This window comes from Physeter macrocephalus, unplaced genomic scaffold (genome assembly GCF_002837175.3).
Source record: "Physeter macrocephalus isolate SW-GA unplaced genomic scaffold, ASM283717v5 random_87, whole genome shotgun sequence".
NCBI classification, from domain to species: Eukaryota; Metazoa; Chordata; class Mammalia; order Artiodactyla; family Physeteridae; genus Physeter; species Physeter macrocephalus.
The window spans coordinates 4,376-23,443 of NW_021145373.1; the positions used below are offsets into that span (position 1 = coordinate 4,376).

Consider the following 19,068-nt stretch of genomic DNA (forward strand, 5'->3'; position numbering starts at 1 on the left):
GATTAAAATTAAATGCTTTGTGGAAAATACAGCGTGGGATTTCTGGTGGTAGTGGAAAGAGGCCGCAGGTTGGGAGTAGGTGGTGGCAGGTGGGTATGCAGCGCTCTTGGCTTGTCCCCAGGACAAGGAACTCTGGCTGTTCTAGCTGACTCCTCCCAGCACACACGGCTCTGCCTCTGCCCTGAGGACTGAGCGGGGCATTTCCAAGAGCGAGAGCTGCAACTCCTAAAAATGCTGGGTGCTGTCATTCAAGAGTGAATAGGACAGAATGGCTTCCGCCTTTGGGAACTCCCAGTCCTGTGGGGGAGGGTGGCGGACCTTTAAAGGGGCACACGATCACACCGTAACAGATGGGTCGCCAGAACGAGCAACTGTGAGGCGGGGGTGTCAGGAGGGATTGTGTGGTCTGAGCTTTTACATTTAAGTAACTTCAGGTTAGAGCCCCTCTCCACAAGGGGGAAAAGAAAAAAAGCTCAAACACACGGACGTGCCAAATTTTACATTCAATTTCAGGGGACTCAGACAGGCAGAAGTTCATCTCGACCTCCGTAGCAGTCACAGGGCGCAGGTTAAAAAACCCGATCCAAGGAACGGGAGGAGGCAGCGTTTGCAGACAGTACTAGTTGTAGGGGTTGGGAGGAGGCTGGACTGTGGAGCTGGGGGGGTCTCAGGAGGAGAACACGCTCGTCGTTCAACACCTGATGGAGCCACGACCCCAGGGAGTTCACTAGGAGGACGCCTACTGGAACGGTGGGCGCTGCCCACGGAAAGTCCGGAGGCAGTGATTGTCCCGTGATTGAGGGTGTGCAAGCGGAGGGAAGCCGGGGAGGGGCTTTCCTGCGTCGGCGATGCTGACTTACATGGCCCCTAAGTCGTTAAAGTTTTGGGATGCCATCTTCCCCAGACCCGGTGGCACAGCACCTTGAGGCGCGCATGCGCAATTGGGCGACCTGCTCAGAGACCGCCCCACGGCCCGAGGCGGCCGCGACTGCGCAGTCGGGCTCCGATCCCGGATTTCCCATGAACCTTTGGGGCAGACTCCGAGGCAAGCGACGGAAGCAGCCGCTCTTGATTTCCGGCAATACGACACCGGCTGTCGGGCGACCCGGAAGTGTTACCATTTTGCGTTGTCGGGGCTCGGCGGCAGCCGGGCTCGGGGTGGACAGACCACCATGGGGTCGTCAAAGAAGCACCGTGGGGAGAAGGAGGCGGCCGGGACCACGGCAGCGGCCGGCACCGGGGGCGCCACCGAGCAGCCGCCTCGGCACCGGGAGCACAAAAAACACAAGCACCGGAGCAGCGGCGGCGGCAGCAGCGGCGGCGAACGACGGAAGCGAAGCCGAGAGCGTGGGAGCGAGCGCGGGAGCGGGCGGCGCGGGGCCGAAGCTGAGGCCCGCAGCGGCGCGCACGGGCGGGAGCGCAGCCAGACAGAGCCCTCCGAGCGGCGGGTGAAGCGGGAGAAACGGGAGGAAGGCTACGAGGCCGGTGAGGGGCGGGGCCTGTGCAGGGGGCGGGGCGACGGGGGGGCTGTCTGAGGGTGGTGGGCTCTGGGTATGGAGGCCGAGCACACCAGGCCGAGGCATCGCCAGACTCTCTTCGTCAGTACTTTAAATGGTCTTTCTGTGGTTTTTGGGGATTAAAGGTTGTCTTTCTCTGTTAAACTCCGTGAGGATAGAAATTTTCTCTGTTTTCGTCGATTGGTATATTTCAGGCCCTTTCTAAGTGTGTTGAATGAGGGAATGAAGCGGTGCCAGCATGTGCAGAGGCAAGAAGAAACCTGGTATTGCGCAAGTTGTGTAGAGTTCACTGCAGAGACACGAGGCTGTGAGATAGGCCCTGTTAAGAAATTTGAACTTTGTCTTGAGAGTAGTAGGGAGCCATGAATTTGAGCTGAGGAGTGAGTTGAACGTATTCATATTTTGCAAAGATCATTGTGTTGAGAACTGGGTCAAGGGCAGTGAAGATTGGAGGTGAGGTGAAGGCTGATGGTGGCCTGCACCAAGGCAGCAGCATTGGGATGGAGAGGAGATTGGAAAGGTGTTTCGGAGGACGATGTGACAGAGCTTAGCACTTGGAAGAGGACGGGAAGGAGAAGAAGGAATTGAGGATGCTTCTTGAAGTTTGGCTTGAGCGATTAGGTGGGTGGGAGTGCTGTCGACTGAACTTGAGGAGTTTGGAAGAGAAGCAGATTTTTGGAGGGAGACAACGAATTCACTTTTGGAGAGTGTTGCATTTGATGTGCATGGGGCAACCTAGCATTTGGGCCAGATAGAGCAATTGGGACTCACGAGAGTTTAGGTGGCAAATGAAGTCATCTGAGAGACTGAGGAGTGAGAAGCCAGGGTTGGGAGTAGAACCTGAGAGATGTCAATGTTTTAGTAGTAGGCAGAGCAGGAGGCTAGAAGAAGGAAGGAGGCTATCCCCCAAAGCAGGAAAACCGTAGAATCTTGTGTCATGGGATCTGTGGGAGTGATCAACAATGTCACACACCACAGGAGATCAGGTGAAAACCAGAGCTGAAAAGAATCCATGGGATTTCGAATTAAGGAGGCTGGTGACCTTGGAGAGAGCCTGGAAGGGTTGGGATTCAGGGTCCAGGTGGGATAAGAGGGAAAGAGGTAGGTTGTGAGGCGGGCCTGCTGGAAGGGTGAGCACGTGGTGGCAGCTGGTTGGGGCAGCTTCACCTGACGGAGTCTGGCTGCTGTCTCTGGTGTTCGGTGAAGTTATTTGCTGTTTGTGAGGTGGGTGGAGGAGGTCCGAAATGCCCCTTTATCTCTGTGACCCCGATATCATCATAGGACAGGCACCAATAAGTGTGTTTCTTGATTGCATGAGTTACAGAGAGGACACAGTTATGCTGCCAAGGTGGTTCCTGCCCTGTGAGGAGAAACAGACCCAGAAATGACTGACCGTGCTATGCAGTGCAGGGGAGAGCAGTTCATGCTGATCAGTAAGCGAACAGGACTCCACAAAGGAAGGGGCATTTCATTGTCGTATTCGCATAGGATTTGGTTAATCAGGGTGAGGCCAGAGAGGGCAGTGCAGGTTGAAAATACAGAATGTACAAAAGTGAAGAGGTGGCAAAGTGAAGGACGTAGAAAGCTGGACCTTTTGGATCAGGAAAGGAAGGTGTGTGGAGAGGTGGCATTCTCAGAGCCTGGGACTCAGGTAGAAGGAGCTCCCGGGGAGGAGGAAGCAGGCCCAGGTGCCGGTGAGGGCCTCTCGTCTTCGGCCCTGCAGCTGGAGCCAAGGCTGTGGCTGCAGGCCCTGTGTTCAGCTGCTGAGCCTTGCTGCTTCTCGTTCCAGCTGCCAAAGCAAGCTCAGGCGATGCCTCGTCACTCAGCATCGAGGAGACCAAGTAAGTACCGTCTCCTTTATGTTTCTGTGTTTTCTTACAAGCAGTTTCACGGGCAGCTGTTTCGGGTGGCTTTCGCACAGTAACACGTTCTGATTGAAGTTGAAAATTGCCACATAAAGTATCTTAGCCCGGCCATTTGAGTTACAGAAGTGGACACTTAAGACCCAAGAGGAAGGATGGCATTTCACTGGTTAGAGGCAGGCCAGGCCTTCCGCCTGATTGGGAGGCCAGTGCTCTTCCCAATGCTGGGTCAGGCCCTAGGTTTGGGACCCTTAGGACCACTCGGTCCCCTCATGTTTTCACCCCGTCTGTCCAGAAATGCATTCGGTGCTGCTCTTTCTTTGGCAGCTCCTAACACTTGTATCTCTTGCCCTCAGTAAACTCCGGGCAAAGTTGGGGCTGAAACCCTTGGAGGTCAATGCCGTCAAGAAGGGTGAGTGTGGGGCTGAGGGTCGGGGAAGGGAGGGCACTTGGGGCCAAGGAGAGAGGCCATCTGAAGGGGTCTTTGAAGAAAGTGGGCACAGGTTCAGCACCATTCAGCGGTCCTGTGTGTGTGCCGGCAGTGGGCGCGGGGCCCTCCTTGCTGTTGTGATGCGGATCTGGGACTCAGCTGCTGCTCGTAGTTTGAGCAGTTGGCGTCGCATCTTCAGTCTGGCTGTGAGGGAGCGTTAGATGGGCCGAGAGATGTGCACAGTTCCTGCAAACGGATCTGGGCTGTGCAGGTGCTGGTTTTTTCGTTTTGTTTTGTTTTTGAAGTATGATCAGAGGGGCTCTGGAAGGCATGGAGGGTCCCGTTGTGCTGTGGGGAGACATGGGAGCGTGGGGTTGCATGGGAGTAGGGAGGCATGGATTCTTCCCCCACCCCTGGCCCTTCTGGCCCCCTGAGCTGGATGGGGGCAGCATGAGTGGCTCCCTCCTCTCCCCACCAGCCTTGGGCAGGCATAGCCTCACGCCTGGGCCTCCCTTCCAGAGGCGGGCACCAAGGAGGAGCCCGTGACCGCCGATGTCATCAATCCCATGGCCTTGCGACAGCGAGAAGAGCTACGAGAGAAGCTGGCGGCTGCCAAAGAAAAGCGCCTCCTGAACCAAAAGCTGGGGTGAGGGTCCCAGCCGGGCAGGCAGGCGGAGGGCCCAAGGAGGCGCCAAGGAGCTCTGGAGTCGGGGTTGGGGGAGCAGGAGCTGGCTCCCAGAGCATCACTGTCTTCCCTCTTCAGGAAGATAAAGGCCCTGGGGGAGGATGACCCCTGGCTGGATGACACTGCAGCCTGGATCGAGAGGACCCGGCAGCTTCAGAAGGAGAAGGACTTGGCAGAGAGGAGGGTGAGGTGCTGGGAGCTGGGGTGTCGTTCAGTGCCTCTGGTGGCCTGAGCGGCCGGTGAGGCAGAACATGGACCCTGGGGAGGTGAGGCTGGGCTCAGAGCAGTAGGAGTGGTCAGTGGCGCCTGCGCTGGATTTTCGGCAGCTTGCCTGCGGGTCCTGTGCTTTTTGCGCTCACATTTAGTACGGCCCTGCATCTTCTGCTGATCCTGAACAGCCTAAGGTCATAGGTCACCCCCCTTCCCTGTCCCATAGGCCAAGCTTCTGGAGGAGATGGACCAAGAGTTTGGTGTCAGCACCCTGGTGGAGGAGGAGTTCGGGCAGAGGCGGCAGGTGAAGCTGCAGCAGCTGGGGGGTGGCGGTGGGGTTCAGCCCGGCGGGGGTGGTGGGGGTGGGGCGGGGGTGCTGTCCTTGGTGCTGGGATCCCAGGGCTTGGTGGGTCGGGCTCCTGACCCGGCTGGACCTTCTGCCTCCCTTCTAGGACCTGTACAGTGCCCGAGACCTGCAGGGCCTCACCGTGGAGCATGCCATTGACTCCTTCCAAGAGGGGGAGACTGTCATCCTCACCCTCAAGGACAAAGGTGGGTTGAACTGGGGTGCTCTGGCTAGGGCCACAGGCACTGCCAAGTTGAGGCTGAGAGTGACCGGCCACTGCTTCCGCCCTGGCTCCAGGAGTGCTGCAGGAGGAGGAGGATGTGTTGGTGAACGTGAACCTGCTGGATAAGGAGCGCGCGGAGAAAAACGTGGAGCTGCGCAAGAAGAAGCCTGACTACCTGCCGTACGCAGAGGACGAGAGCGTGGATGACTTGGCACAGGCAGGCGGCGGCGCGGGCTCCGGGCGGAGATGGTGGCTCTGTGGCTTTTCAGGAGCCGGGTTGGGTCCTAACCTGTACTTCTTGTCTTGCAGCGAAAACCCCGCTCTGTCCTGTCCAAGTACGATGAGGAGCTCGAGGGCGAGCGGCTGCAGTCCTTCCGTCTGGAGCAGGGCGGCGTGGCCGATGGCCTCCGGGAACGGGAGCTGGAAGAGATCCGGGCCAAGCTGCGGCTGCAGGCTCAGTCCCTGAGCGCAGCCGGGCCCCGGCTCGCCTCCGAGTACCTCACGCCCGAGGAGATGGTGAGCCCCGAGGCCTCCACCCGCGCTTGTGACTAGGGTGGTGACCCTCCCTCCCCTCGGAGGTCACAGGCTGCCAGGATGAGCTAAGGAGGGGGATCAGGTGATCGCGTGGTGCTTGGTCCCTGTGGAGGCGCAGTAATCGGCAGCCCCGAGGAGGAGCTGTGGGCAGGCAGTGGGTGTAGACAGAACAAGGACCGTGAGCCAGGTGGCCCTGAATTGCTGTTCAGACCCTGCCGCTTAGACAGCCTGTGCCTGGGGTGAGTGATGTAAGTACCCGGCGCCCATCTGAAATGGGGCTGGCGGGAGCCAGCTCTTGGGGGCTGATACAAGGATCGGTGGTGATCTGGTGAGTGGTCACGTTATAGCTGTGCATGGCTGTCGCCTTCGGGATGGCTGTGTGAATTCGCACGTTGGCCGCTGGCTCCGTAGCTTGTTTGGCTCTGTGGTTATGAGCAAGTCTCTGGAGCCAGACTCGTGGGATTCACAATCCCGGCTCTCCTGCTTAGGGGCTAGGTGACTTTGGACAAGATACATAATCTCTCTGTGCCTCGGTTTTCCTCATCTCACGGGCGGGAGGATAATCGCCCGCACCTCATGTCTTGCCCGTGTACGTGAACTGCGTAGGACCGCAGCCGGCGCGGAGTAACGCTAAGGCAGCGTTCGCTCTCGTGGGCTGGTGCTGCCTGCCTTCCCCCACCGCCACCCCGGCCTTCACGTTTCTCGTTTCCTCTTTCCCCTTCAGGTGACCTTTAAAAAGACCAAGCGGAGGGTGAAGAAGATCCGCAAGAAGGAGAAGGAGGTGGTAATACAGGCTGATGACCTGCTGCCCCTTGGGGACCAGACTCAAGATGAGGACTTCGGTTCCAGGTGGGCGTGGGGGCAGGGGTCGGTGTTGGCGCTGAGCCAGCCCCGGGGCCAGGGCTCACGCAGAGGCCTCTCCGCACAGGCTGCGGGGCCGGGGTCGGCGCCGAGTGCCCCAGGCAGACGAGGAGGCCCAGGAGGAGGGGGAGAAGGAGCCTGTGTCTCAGCCCTTGCAGTCAGATGACACCCGCGTGGAGAACATGGACATCAGCGATGAGGGTGAGGGCCCAGGCAGCCCGTTTCGGGGGGTGGGAGGGCAGAGAGGGAGTTGGGGGCAGGGGCAGGAAAGCAGGGACAGGAGCCCAGGGCCCCTGGAAGTGATCTGAGCCGGCGTCTCCCGTGTTTCCACCAGAGGAGGGCAGAGCACCATGGTCTGGGTCACCCGAGGTGCTGGAGGAGGATGAGGCGGAGCTGGAGCTGCAGAAGCAGCTGGAGAAGGGGCGCCGCCTGCGGCAGCTACAGCAGCTACGGGACAGCGGTGAGAAGGTACGGGGGCTCCTGAGGTGTGGGCGGGCGCTGGGCCCTTCGGTGACAGGTGTGTCTGTAGTGGCCTGTCCTTAGGAGCACGTGCTCCCGCGCCATCGTAGGCAGCACGCGCATTTCAGTTTGCATCCTCTCTTTTGTTTCATGTGGTGTTATCGGTAGACTTTTAGGTTTCTGCAGCGTTTTCACTAGGGGATGCTTTAGTGGTTGGATCTTTCCCTCCCTTCTTTCCTTCTGGAGTGTGTGTTGCATGCCTTACTGCGCGTGAGGCGTTGTCCCAGGGCTGGGGAGTCACTGGAGAACAGGACAGCCAAGGGCCCCTACGCCTTTCATGCAGGCAGAGTGGTGGTGAACTTGGGAACATGAGCAAACAGTAATTTCTGATAGTGACGAGAGCTGAGCAGACGAGACAGGAGTCACCGAAGGGTTGTCTCTTGGTTTGGGTGTTCAGGGAAGACCTTTCAGGGGGTGACATTTGAGCTGAGACTGAAATGACACAAAGGAGCCGATCTTGCACAGATTCAGTGTGGAGGTAGCGTAGACAGACGTTCAGGCCCTGGGGACAGCAGATGTCCTTTGGATAAATGACCTTAGAACGTTGGAGGACCAGGTAGGCTGGAACAGAGTGAAGGGCTGGTGGTGTGAGCTGAGGCGGAGAGGTCAGCGGGGCCTTGAGGCTGTGTCATCGCTTACCCTCACTGGGCACTGACACGTGCCGGGCACTGCTTAAGTGCTTTATGTGCTGCTTCATTTAATTCTCACAGCAACACCCTATGAGGAAGCTTCTGTTATCTCCATTTTACAGATGAGGAAACTGAGGCACAGAGGCGTTAGGCAAGTTGCCCAAGGTTACATGACTGGTAAGTGGCCGAGCTGGGATTTGCACAGCTTGACTGCAGAGCCCACACTTGTAACCCTGCACCTCCCACCGAGGGAGAAAGTGGGGCTGGAGACAGAGGCTGCAGCAGCGAACCTGGGGTGCCTACCGTGTGGGGTAGCGTAGGAGGGGAGCCACAAGAGTGAGGCCTCCCTGAAGCCGAGGAGGGGTTTTGAGGAGAGGGAGGGCGGCGTCATCTAACACTTCTGAGGGGCAAGTCAGATTTGGCACCAGTGGAGACAGTGCCCTGGCAGAGACAGTAGCTTCTAGAGGATTGAGGAGAGATGGGACTCAAGGAGGTGAGGGCAGCAGCTTGGGATGATCCCTCAGCGCAGGAGCGTGAGCGCTTTTTGTTAAAGGGCCAGAGAGTAAACGTCTGAGGCTTAGATCTTGGCAGCAGCTGCTCAGGTGCTCTGCCTGCTCTGCCAGTGTAGCCAGTGGGCATGGCTGCGCACCAATACAGCTTGCTTACGAGGACAGGCGGTGGGCCCCAGTTTGCCCAACCCCACTCTAATAGAGGACGGGGAAATGGGGCAGTAGCTGAAGGGGGCGCGAGTTGAGGGAAGTTCTTCTCTTTCATGGTTAACGTGGAATAGCATTAATATTTAAAAATTATGTGCGAGTGTCCCAGAGTCTACGGCCGAACGGATTGTAAAGGTTATGTGGCCCAGTGGGATTAATCATGGCTGGGTTTTCTACTGGCTGGGCCGTTTCCTGAGGTGGGGAAGACTAGGGGAGGGACAGGTGGGGAAGCAAAGCAAGCGTTTCCTTTTGGTTTAGTTAGCTTTGAGGTGCCTCCTTATCGGAGGTGATTGATATTGAATAGGCAGTTGGATATATGACTTTGAACTTCAGGGGAGAGGCTGAGATGAGAGATATAAGCATGGAAGTCTGTGTAGCTGGGATTTAAAACCGAGGACTGGATGGAATCACCAGGAGAGTGAGTATAGATAAGAAAACGTAGGGCTCCAAGCGAAGAGGGTAAAGAGGAGAGGGTGCCGTCCTAGAAGCCATGTGAAGAAAGGTCTGGAGCGGAAGGGTGTGAGCAGCTGTGGCGCATGCTCCGCAGAGTTTGGATATCAGGAGGACGGGAACTGACCTTGGGATCGGGCAGCACGGAGGTCACTGATGCTCCCATCTTAAGGTCAGCTCTGTGGGGTGGTGGGAAATGGGGACCAGATCATGCAGGCTTTCACAAGGTTGCTGGACACAAGATTAATAGGTGAATGTTGATTGTGTTTCTGTACACCAGCAATAGGTAGAAAATGTAATTTTAAAAAAGACACCATTTATGAAAGCAATATAGCAATACAGATGGTGAAGTAATGTGGATAAGCAAGAGAAGGCAATGTGGGAAAGGAGTAATCAGCATAGCAACAAAATAAAAAGGAATGAATGATTTGTAAGATCTATATGGGGAAAATTATAGTCCATTCTCGAAAAGCATTAAACAAGACGTGTTTTAGTTACCGAGGGCTACCATAACAGAATACTCCAGGCCGGGTGGCTTAAACAACAGCAGTTTATTCTAACACTTCTGGAGGCTGGAAGTCCAAGATCAGGGTGTTGGCAGGTTTGCTTTCTCTTCAGACCTCTCTCCTTGCCTTGCAGATGGCCATCTTCTCACTGTGTCCTCACATGGTCTTTGTGTGTTACTCCCTGACATCCTTCCTTCTTATAAGGGCACTAGTCTATTGGATTAGGGCCTACCCTTATGACCTCATTTGACCTTTATTATCTTCTTAAAGGCCCTGTCTCCAAATACAGCCACACTGGAGATGAGGGCTTCAACATACAAATTTTGGGGGGACACATTTCAGTCCGTAACAGCCATGTTAATGGATACCACTAATATCGTAAAGATGTCTATCTCCTCAAATTAATTTATAGATTAAATGCTGTTCCAACAGAAATCCCAATAGAGATTTTTGTGGAAGCTGGCAAGGTGATTCTAAAATTTACACGGAAGATCAAAGGGACCAAAATAGCCAAGACGCTTTGGAATAATAACGTGGTGGGATTTGCTGTAACAGATATCAGGTCTTTTTAGAAAGTTGTAATTGAAGCAGCATGATATTGGCATAACTGTGGACTAATAGGGCTGAGATTGAACACAGGGACCCAGAAACAGACTACTGAGCTAGGACGTGTGGTGTCCCAGTGTGAAAGGTGCTCAGCTCAATGAGTGGTGGTGGGACAATCAGTTACCTATTTGGAAAAATGTGAAATTGGGTTTGTACTTCACACCTTATGCAAATTTCACTTAGATTAAGAACTTAAAAGTAAAAACTTAATATTTGAGGCCAAAGTAAAAAAATTACGTTTATGATTTCGTGGTAGAGATTCTTTTTTCTTTTTTTTATTGTGTTAAAATACACATAAGATTTATCATCCTACCCATTTTTAGGTATATGGTCTGTGGTATTAAGTATATTCACCTGGTGTGCAGCCGTCACCGCCATCCACCCCCATAACTCTCTTCACCTTGTAAAGCTGAGACTCTGTCCCCATTAAACACTAACTCCCCATTCGCCCCTCTCCCCAGCTTCTGGCAACCACCATTCCACTGTCTGTCTCTATGACCTTGACTCCTCTAGGGACCCCCTATAAGTAGAATCATAGAGTATTTGGTTTGTTTTTTTGTTTGTTTGGTTTTTTGTGGTATGCGGGCCTCTCACCGCTGTGGCCTCTCCCGTTGCGGAGCACAGGCTCCGGACGCGCAGGCTCAGCGGCCATGGCTCACGGGCCCAGCCGCTCCGCGGCACGTGGGATCCTCCCGGACCGGGGCACGAACCCATGTCCCCTGCATCGGCAGGCGGACTCCCAACCACTGCGCCACCAGGGAAGCCCAGATAGGTCTTTATGTGGTAAAACTATAAAGGAAAGCCAGTGAATCATGACCACAGATATGTGGGGAAGAGACACTTGGGGTTAATAATGTTTCTCAGCCAGGTGATGGGGACATGGGTGTTTGTTTGGTGGTGGTTATTTTAAAAAATACGCGTGTGTTATAAATAACCCTTTTATGTGTAGGATGACATTCATTTAAAAATGTAACATAATAAAATGGAAGGAAAAGGGTTGCAAAAGTGGACATGGAGACTAGAAACTTCTCGGAGGAGTTTGCTGTCAGGGGGCAGAGCAGGAGGGCTGTGGTATTGAAGGAGTTGTTTTTTTTTAAATTTATTTTTGGCTGTGTTGGGTTTTTGTTGCTGCGCACGGGCTTTCTCTGGTTGTGGCGAGCGGAGGCTGTTGTTAGTTGCGGTGCGTGGGCTTCTCATCGCGGGGGCTTCTCTTGTTGTGGAGCACGGGCTGTAGGCGCACAGGCTCAGTAGTTGTGGCTTATGGGCTCTAGAGTGCAGGCTCAGTAGTTGTGGCACACGTGCTTAAGTTGCTCTGCGGCATGTGGGATCTTCCCAGACTAGGGTTCGAACCCGTGTCCCCTGCATTAGCAGGCGGATTCTTAACCACTGTGCCACCAGGGAAGTCCAAGGAGGAGTTTTTTTATTAATTTATTTATTTAATTATTTTATTTTATTTATTTATTGTTTCTGGCTGCTTTGGGTCTTTGTTGCTGCTTCGTTGCTTTTCTCTAGTTGCAGCGAGCAGGGGCTACTCTTCGTTGCAGTGTGCGGGCTTCTCATTGCGGTGGCTTCTCTTGTTGCAGAGCATGGGCTCTAGGCACACGGGCTTCAGTAGTTGTGGCACGTGGGCTCAGTAGTTGTGGCTTGAGGGCGCTAGAGCACAGGCTCAGTAGTTGTGGCGCATGGGCTTAGTTGCTCCGCAGCATGTGGGATCTTCCCGGGCCAGGGCTCGAACCCGTGTCCCCTGCATTGGCAGGCGGACTGTCAACCACTGAGCCACCAGGGAAGCCCCCAATGAGGAGTTTTTAAAAGAGGGGAGAGCGACTTCCCTGGCGGTCCAGGGGTTAAGACTCCGCGCTTCCACTGCGGGGTGCATGGGTTTGATCCCTGGTCGGGGAACTAAGATCCCACATGCCGCGCAGCCAAAAATAAAAGAGGGGAGATTCTAGGTCATCCCTGTGTGCTTGTGGAAATGACACAATACAGGGGACAGTGAGTGCAGTCAGGGGTAGTGTCAGGAGCAGAGTTCTGAGGACCCTCGGCGCCGTGCCAGGTAGGGTGGCCTGAGGTGGGAGCAGGGCTGGGCGTCTGCTGTGGTGGGAGGGCAGGCAGGGTGGGTGGGTGGTGGATTCAGTGCCAGAAGCAGGTGGAAGGTCCACAGAGCATCTAGCCTGCAGCCTCAGGGATGGGGTTCCGGGAAGAGGGATGTTCATGCCGAGTCCTAAAACTGGAGTTTCTCAGGTGAAGAGTGGGTGGCAGAGGAGTGGCGGGAGAGGCCCTGGCACTGTGCTCCAGGCCCTGGAGGAAGGCATGCGTGTGAGGCTGCAGGAGTGAGCTGAGGGGCTCTGGAGAAGGGTCGGCACCCGGTCATGAAGGGCCGTGTGGGGTTTTGGATATTAATTCAAAGGGCAGTGGGGAGCCATTGACGACTTCGGAGGAGGGAAGCGAGCCGGTGAGATCGGTGCGGAGCGCAGAGCAGATCGGGTGTCAGGGAGGAGTAGAGAGCGGTCCGGTCTGCCGTGGGCAGTGGGCATGGCTTGTCATACTGCCACCAGGAAGGTTCTTGGGTCTCTGTGGCACCACCCCAGAAACTTCCGGGTGTGCCCACAGCCACTCCCTCCCTCAGGTGGTGGAGATCGTCAGGAGGCTGGAGTCTCGCCAGCGGGGCTGGGAGGAGGAGGAGGATCCGGAGCGGAAGGGGACCATCGTGTTCAACGCCACGTCTGAGTTCTGCCGCACCCTGGGGGAGATCCCCACTTACGGGCTGGCCGGCAACCGGGAGGAGCAGGAAGAGCTCATGGTGGGTCCTCGGCAGCCCACCGCCCACACGCTCCCCTGGGCTGCTCTGCTCTTGGGGGGCGGGGGGGCACGGCGTGGGCAGCAGTGTCGGCCCTGCCGGTCCTCAGCGATGAGCCCCAGTGCTCGGGTGGGACGGGCCGGCCGAGGGCTGGGCCGCCTGGGCTGAGCCTCTTCTGTCCTCTAGGACTTCGAACGGGATGAGGAGCGATCGGCCAACGGCGGCTCCGAGTCCGACGGCGAGGAGAACATTGGCTGGAGCACAGTCAACCTGGATGAGGAGAAGCAGCAGCAAGATGTGAGGACAGGGAGGAACGGGGTTGGGGGTGGGGGGACACAAGAGCGGAGACCCCGCTGCCTTGGGGTCAGGAGCTGGGCTGGAGGCCCAGCTCTGTGCCTTCCTAGCTGTGGGGCCTCCATGTCTCAGAGCCTTGGTCTCCTCATGCATAAATGGAGTGCATAAACCTCACGGGGTTATTGTGGATTAAATGAGACGTCTTGTCGTGCAGGGCCTGGTGCATAGAAAGGTCCGCAGTCCAGTGTGGGGGTGACTGTCGGGTTGGAGGGTCAGAAGCGCCCGTGTGGCCCGCTTACCACCCCCATCATTCTGTGCCACCCCCAGTTCTCCGCCTCCTCCACCACCATCCTGGACGAGGAGCCCATCGTGAATAGAGGGCTGGCAGCCGCCCTGCTCCTGTGTCAGAACAAAGGTAAGGGGCTCGGGGCAGCCTTGCTGGGGCCTGGGTGCTGTGGCGGGAAGGGCAGGCGAGGCAGGTGCTGGCGCGCTTCCCCTGCTCCCCTCTGCTGCCTCTTCCTCGTTTCTGATGCCGTGAGCCGCTCCTTCCCCTGCACCCTGGTTCCGGGGCCGTCACGGTAGCGGCTGGCCTTTCTCTGCTGCATCACCCCGTTTTCAGTGCCCGCGCTCACGTATTGCCCTGCAAAGCATCCTTTGAGGCTCAGTGTCTCCTCTGGGGAGGAGAGTGGGGAGCTGACACAGTCCAGGCCGTGGCACAGAGGCCTTGGCATTCGGATCCCAGTCCTGCCTTTTACTTGGCCAGCGGCTCCCAACAAGGACGTGACTCCTGTCTCCGTTTCCTCTGTCTACACAATGGGCCTGATGTCCGCCCACTCCCACAGCACAGCTCTGAGGGTCTCCCAGCGGCCCCCTGCTGTTGGCGGGTGCTGGGCAGCCTGGAGTCTCATAACCCCCGTCCTCAGGGCTGCTGGAGACAACGGTGCAGAAGGTGGCCCGGGTGAAGGCGCCCAACAAGTCCCTGCCGTCAGCCGTGTACTGCATCGAGGACAAGATGTGAGTGGGGCGCCAGCCGCGGCCGCACTGCCTGGGGCCCGGGCCGGGGGTGGGGGCAGCGGCTCACACGGAGTCCCCGTGCGTCTCGGGCAGGGCCATCGATGACAAGTACAGCCGGCGAGAGGAGTACCGAGGCTTCACGCAGGACTTCAAGGAGAAGGACGGCTACAGGCCTGACGTCAAGATCGAGTACGTGGACGAGACGGGCCGGAAACTCACTCCCAAGGAGGTGAGCGGGGCCTCTGGGGCGGGGCCGCGAGGCAGAGCCGTGCCCCGGGGCTGGGCGGGGGGCTGCTGGTGTCTGTGTCTCTGGCAGGCCTGGCGGGAGGGTGCCTTTGCCGGCCTGAGCCCTCCCTCTCACGCCGGTGGCCCTCGCGGGGCGGCCACTCTCCGCCTTTGCTTTGTCTCCCGCCCGCCAGCGCTCTTCCCCACACGCTCCCTGGGTGTGCTGCCCCCTCGCTCCAGCCCCAGCCCCGGTGCCCCGACGAAGTCCATCCCGCCCGCTCTGCTGGGGGCCCCAGAGGGTGCCGGGGCCGCTGGCCTTCTCGCATCCCCTCCCAGCCACCCCGCCCCACCCTGGGCCTAGCGCTGGGCTGGGTGAGCCGCTGCCCCTCCCCTGCCCCGTGCGGCTTGGGCGGCTCCAACACGGTCCTGCCCCCCCACCCCCACCCCGCCGTCGCAGGCTTTCCGGCAGCTGTCCCACCGCTTCCACGGGAAGGGCTCGGGCAAGATGAAGACGGAGCGGCGGATGAAGAAGCTGGACGAGGAGGCGGTGGGTGCCCGAGGGGTCGCGGGGGGGCCTTGGGACGCGTGGCGGGCGGCTGAGGCACCGAGGCCCGCTCCCACCCGTGTTGACCGGCCCTGCCCCCGCAGCTCCTGAAGAAGATGAGCTCCAGCGACACGCCCCTGGGCACCGTGGCTTTGCTCCAGGAGAAGCAGAAGGCCCAGAAGACACCGTACATCGTGCTCAGCGGCAGTGGCAAGAGCATGAATGCGTGAGTGGGGAGGCGGGGCGGGCACAGGGCCTCGCGGTGCTCGCGTGGGGTCGGGGAGGCGCGCAGGCGCTCTGCAGCCTCACGCCTCTTCTCTCCGCAGGAACACCATTACCAAGTGAAGCCGACCTGCCTTCTGATCCCCTCCCGACTTTAATATTAAATAAAGTTCCCTCCTTATCCCCCCCGTCCCCCCCCGGTCATGGTGCAGATTCCAGGCTGAGACCTGGGAGGAGGGCAGGTGGAGGAGCGTCGGCGACACTGCCCTCGGGTTCCGTCATCACCTTTGTGACCTCAGGCAAGTCACTGAACCTCTCTGGGCTTTAATTCTGCCTTTTGTACCATCAAGACACCTCTGCTTCATAGCATGTCTTGTGACAATTAAATGAACTCATTTGTTCATTCACCTGCAATGCGAAGGTGAGCAAGACCCCTCAGAGGTGGCTTAGAGTGATGGCCTCTGCCAGGTGAGACCTGGTCGTAGGTGACACAAATAACTGAACGGAGATGCAGGGAGAAAGCTAGCCTGGATCCTCTAAGGCGGTTCTCCAGCCCACCCTGGGCCCCAGCCAGCTAAAGAGAAGCCAGCTGGTTCATTTTCTCACCCCCTCCCCTGGCCACCCCGGTGTGGTTGCACGGGTCCTGGCCGTCTCTTGAAGGCCGTGCCTTATCCTCTGCAGGGCTAGCTTTTGGGTAAGAAGTGGAAGGTGTTTTAGAGGCTCAGACACCCTGGTCTCTCCCAGCCTCCAGAGCCACAAGTGGCACTGCCCTCCCCCGCCAGGACCGGCGGGGCAGGGACTGGGGGCAGCGCAGGGCGGAGGTGCTACCCGAGGCTGCTCCGTGATGCCGTACCGCCTTGGTGTGTGTGGAGCGAGAGGCTGAGAGTTCCTTGGAGCGCCTCCTGGGAGCCGTGTCCAGTTAAGCAGGGAAGAACTCTGTGAGGGACGAGCAAGAGCCTGAATCGAGGGAAAGGTGACAGCTGGCTCCCATGGGAGTCCGACCAAACCAGCGCCCACCCCGACGTGCACCCGGACGCATTCCAGACACTTCACGGATTTTTTTTTAATGAAACAAGAAAAGAGTGGATAACCTTAGGGTGAGAGAAATGTAAGCAAGGGACAAAAATACAGTTGCTTAACACGTTGCCTTTGATGACAGTTTTTGCGTGGCAGACCCACCAGGCACCAGCCCCTCGTGCTTTCTTGAGCTCATCTCCTCGTTTTGAGGTCTGATTCTGATTTAATTTTCATCTGGGCTGCTTCCTCACGGAGGGTCCCCGTAGGATGTCTAGCCCAGATCTGGGATTTGGGGAATCGCGGTCCATTTCTCCCGGAAGCCTCTGAGGCACGTCCGGTGTCCCTGGTGGCATAGCACCAGCTCTGGCCGAGCTCTTGTCGAAGCTCACACCGTTCGCTCTGCAGCCTGTTAGGAGGCCGTCACCATCATCAGAGCCAGGAACGACCAAGGCCTAAAGCAACGGTGGACCAGGGTCAAATTGACCAGGTTTGGCCCAGGATGCCTCCCGACACTGACCCTGTGACCGAGAGACAGTACATAGTGAACCAGGGAGTCGGAGGGGCCTCTCCGGGAAGCCTCCCTGGCTGGCCATCTGCTTCCTACCCGAGACATCCTGTGGCCTCTGGTGCCCAGGCCCCGTGCTTGCCTTTGTCTGCCCTAATGCATGCTAGCTAGTCCCCTCCCCGGGCTGTGCTTGCCCCTGCCGGGGCTGGGAAGCAGCAAGGCGTCAGTTCAGCTCCCTGGTGGTGGATGGGGCTGGGGCCACCAAATCTTTTGAGGCCTGAGCCCCCAGCGCAGGCAGAACCCAGGGAGAAGGTGGGGCCCTGCCAGCAACACTTGCCCCTCAGGAACTGCAGGCAGTGATGCCTCCCCACAGGCTGGTGTGAGGGTCACTGAGGTCTTAGCCAGGGCCTGGGGGCGAGCCGGCTGGCGCACTGAGTCACCTAGACTGCTTTTCCATTTACAAGCTGTCTGACCTCGGGCGGATTACCACTGAGTCCATGTTTCATCTCAGACTGGCAGGGCTGGTGTAAAGCAGAGTTAAGAGCGTTCATCCTTTCATTACTTCAGCAAATGTTTACTGAGCGTCAGGGCTGCTGGGCCTGAGGATGAGGAGCAGGGCCAGACTGGCTGCCTGGGCCTGTGAGGGTCTGATGGGTTAGCAGCTGTTGAGCAAGGACACCACCAGACGTGAAGGGGATGGGAGGGAGTCCGTGCTCTTCCACGTGACACAAGGCCTTCAGAGGGGCTCGGAGAGCCCAGCTTTAACAGAAGCCCATACATCTGCCTCTCTGCCATCAGCCCACGAGGCACCCTCACCAAGGCATAAAGGCCTGCCCAGGACCCCTTCGCCACTCCGTGCTGCTTCATTCCCCGGCCAGCCCCCAAGAAGGCCCTTTCTTCTGGGCCTGGTGATTCTCCCTCTGAGCTGTGCCCACACCCTGCCCAGGTCCACTGAACCCCTTCAAGCCCCAGCAGCCATACCCAGGCTGTGGCTCCTGTCAGCTCATGGCCCAGTTCTGTTGTTTCCCCACAGGGCTGGGAAGCTGCCCCTCCCAGTCCCAGCAGGGTCCCCTGCCTTCTCCCCTCCCGCTCCCCAGGGCTGCCTGATGAAGAAGCCTCCCCGTTTCTTATCCTGGAGGCCCAGGTAGGGCCCTGCCAGTTCAGGCACCCTTCTGAGATTTGTTCTCTGGCCCCCTGGGATTCTGTGAGTGTATCAGAGTTCTCCAGAGAAACAACCGTCAGGATATGCACACATATATGAGGAGGTTTATTATAGGAATTGGCTCACGTGATTATGAGAAGCCCCAGATACACCATCGGCGAGCTAGAGACCCAGGGAAGCTGGTGGTGTGAGTCTCAGTCTGAGTCTGAAGGCCTGAGGAGTGAGGAGGAGACAGGTGTCCCAGCTCAAACAGAGCAAACTCGCCCTCCCCCCGCCCCCGTCCTCCTCAGGCTCTTGGGGCGCAATGGGTGAGGCCCACCTGCATTGGTGAGGGGCCCTTCCGTACTCAGTCTACTGCTCCAAATGCTAATTTCCAGAAACACCCTCACAGACACACCAGAAGTAACGTTTTACCAGCCATCTGGGAATCCCGGAGCCTGGTTAGGTTGACACAAAATTAACCATCACAATGAGTCACCTAAAATAGTCTAGAAAATTCCTTTTCTGCTTAGAGTAGTTTCTGTTCTATACAAGTAATACTTTCTGTCCTGTTTCTCTTGTTTTTCTCCTTTGCTTTCTTTTTGAGTGATTGAGTTTTTAACACCTTTTCTTCTTACTGGCTTGGAAGTTATCCACTCTTCCTGTTCTTTCGGAGATTACCCTTAACGTTTCAACGTGTGTATTAAAGTCTAAACCTGGTCAATAGATCGATCTATCTCCCTTCAAACTACAAGGCCTTTAGAACCCTTTAATTATGATTGCTCCCTCTCTATTCTTACATGGGTTTGTTTGTGGGTTTTTTGGTTTTATTTTTGGCCGCATGGCTTTCGGGATCTTAGTCCCCAACCAGGGATGGAACCGGTGCCACCTGCAGTGCAAGCGCAGAGTCCTAACCACTGGACCGCTAAGGAAGTCCCTCTTCTTAGGTGTTTTTATTTTCCAGGACCTTATCTTGACTTTCCAAGAACCACCCCCTAGTCAGACATCATTATCATTAAAGAACTTGTTCCTCATTCCTTCTTATCTCTCAGATCTCTCCTCTGGAGTCAATTTCTTTTTTTTCTCTCTCTTTTTTTTTTTTTTTTTGCGGTACGCCGGCCTGTCACTGTCGTGGCCTGTCCCGTTGCGGAGCACAGGCTCCGGACGCGCAGGCTCAGCGGCCACGGCTCACGGGCCCAGCCGCTCCGCGGCATG

General features: G+C 57.1%; 1 protein-coding gene across 1 annotated transcript; it reads left to right on the top strand.

Moving 5' to 3' along the window:
• Positions 1-1,094: 1,094 nt before the first annotated feature.
• SART1 (spliceosome associated factor 1, recruiter of U4/U6.U5 tri-snRNP) lies at positions 1,095-18,936 on the top strand. Its single transcript, XM_024133461.3, has 20 exons — positions 1,095-1,485; positions 3,307-3,358; positions 3,736-3,791; positions 4,329-4,455; positions 4,573-4,678; positions 4,931-5,008; positions 5,157-5,256; positions 5,348-5,490; positions 5,583-5,789; positions 6,532-6,656; positions 6,736-6,869; positions 7,003-7,136; positions 12,721-12,894; positions 13,078-13,188; positions 13,513-13,600; positions 14,109-14,199; positions 14,293-14,428; positions 14,882-14,971; positions 15,073-15,194; positions 15,295-18,936. Exons 1-20 carry the CDS (start codon positions 1,173-1,175, stop codon positions 15,311-15,313), a joined length of 2,406 nt encoding a protein of 801 aa, XP_023989229.1. The 5' UTR covers positions 1,095-1,172; the 3' UTR covers positions 15,314-18,936.
• The last annotated feature ends 132 nt before the right edge of the window (positions 18,937-19,068 follow it).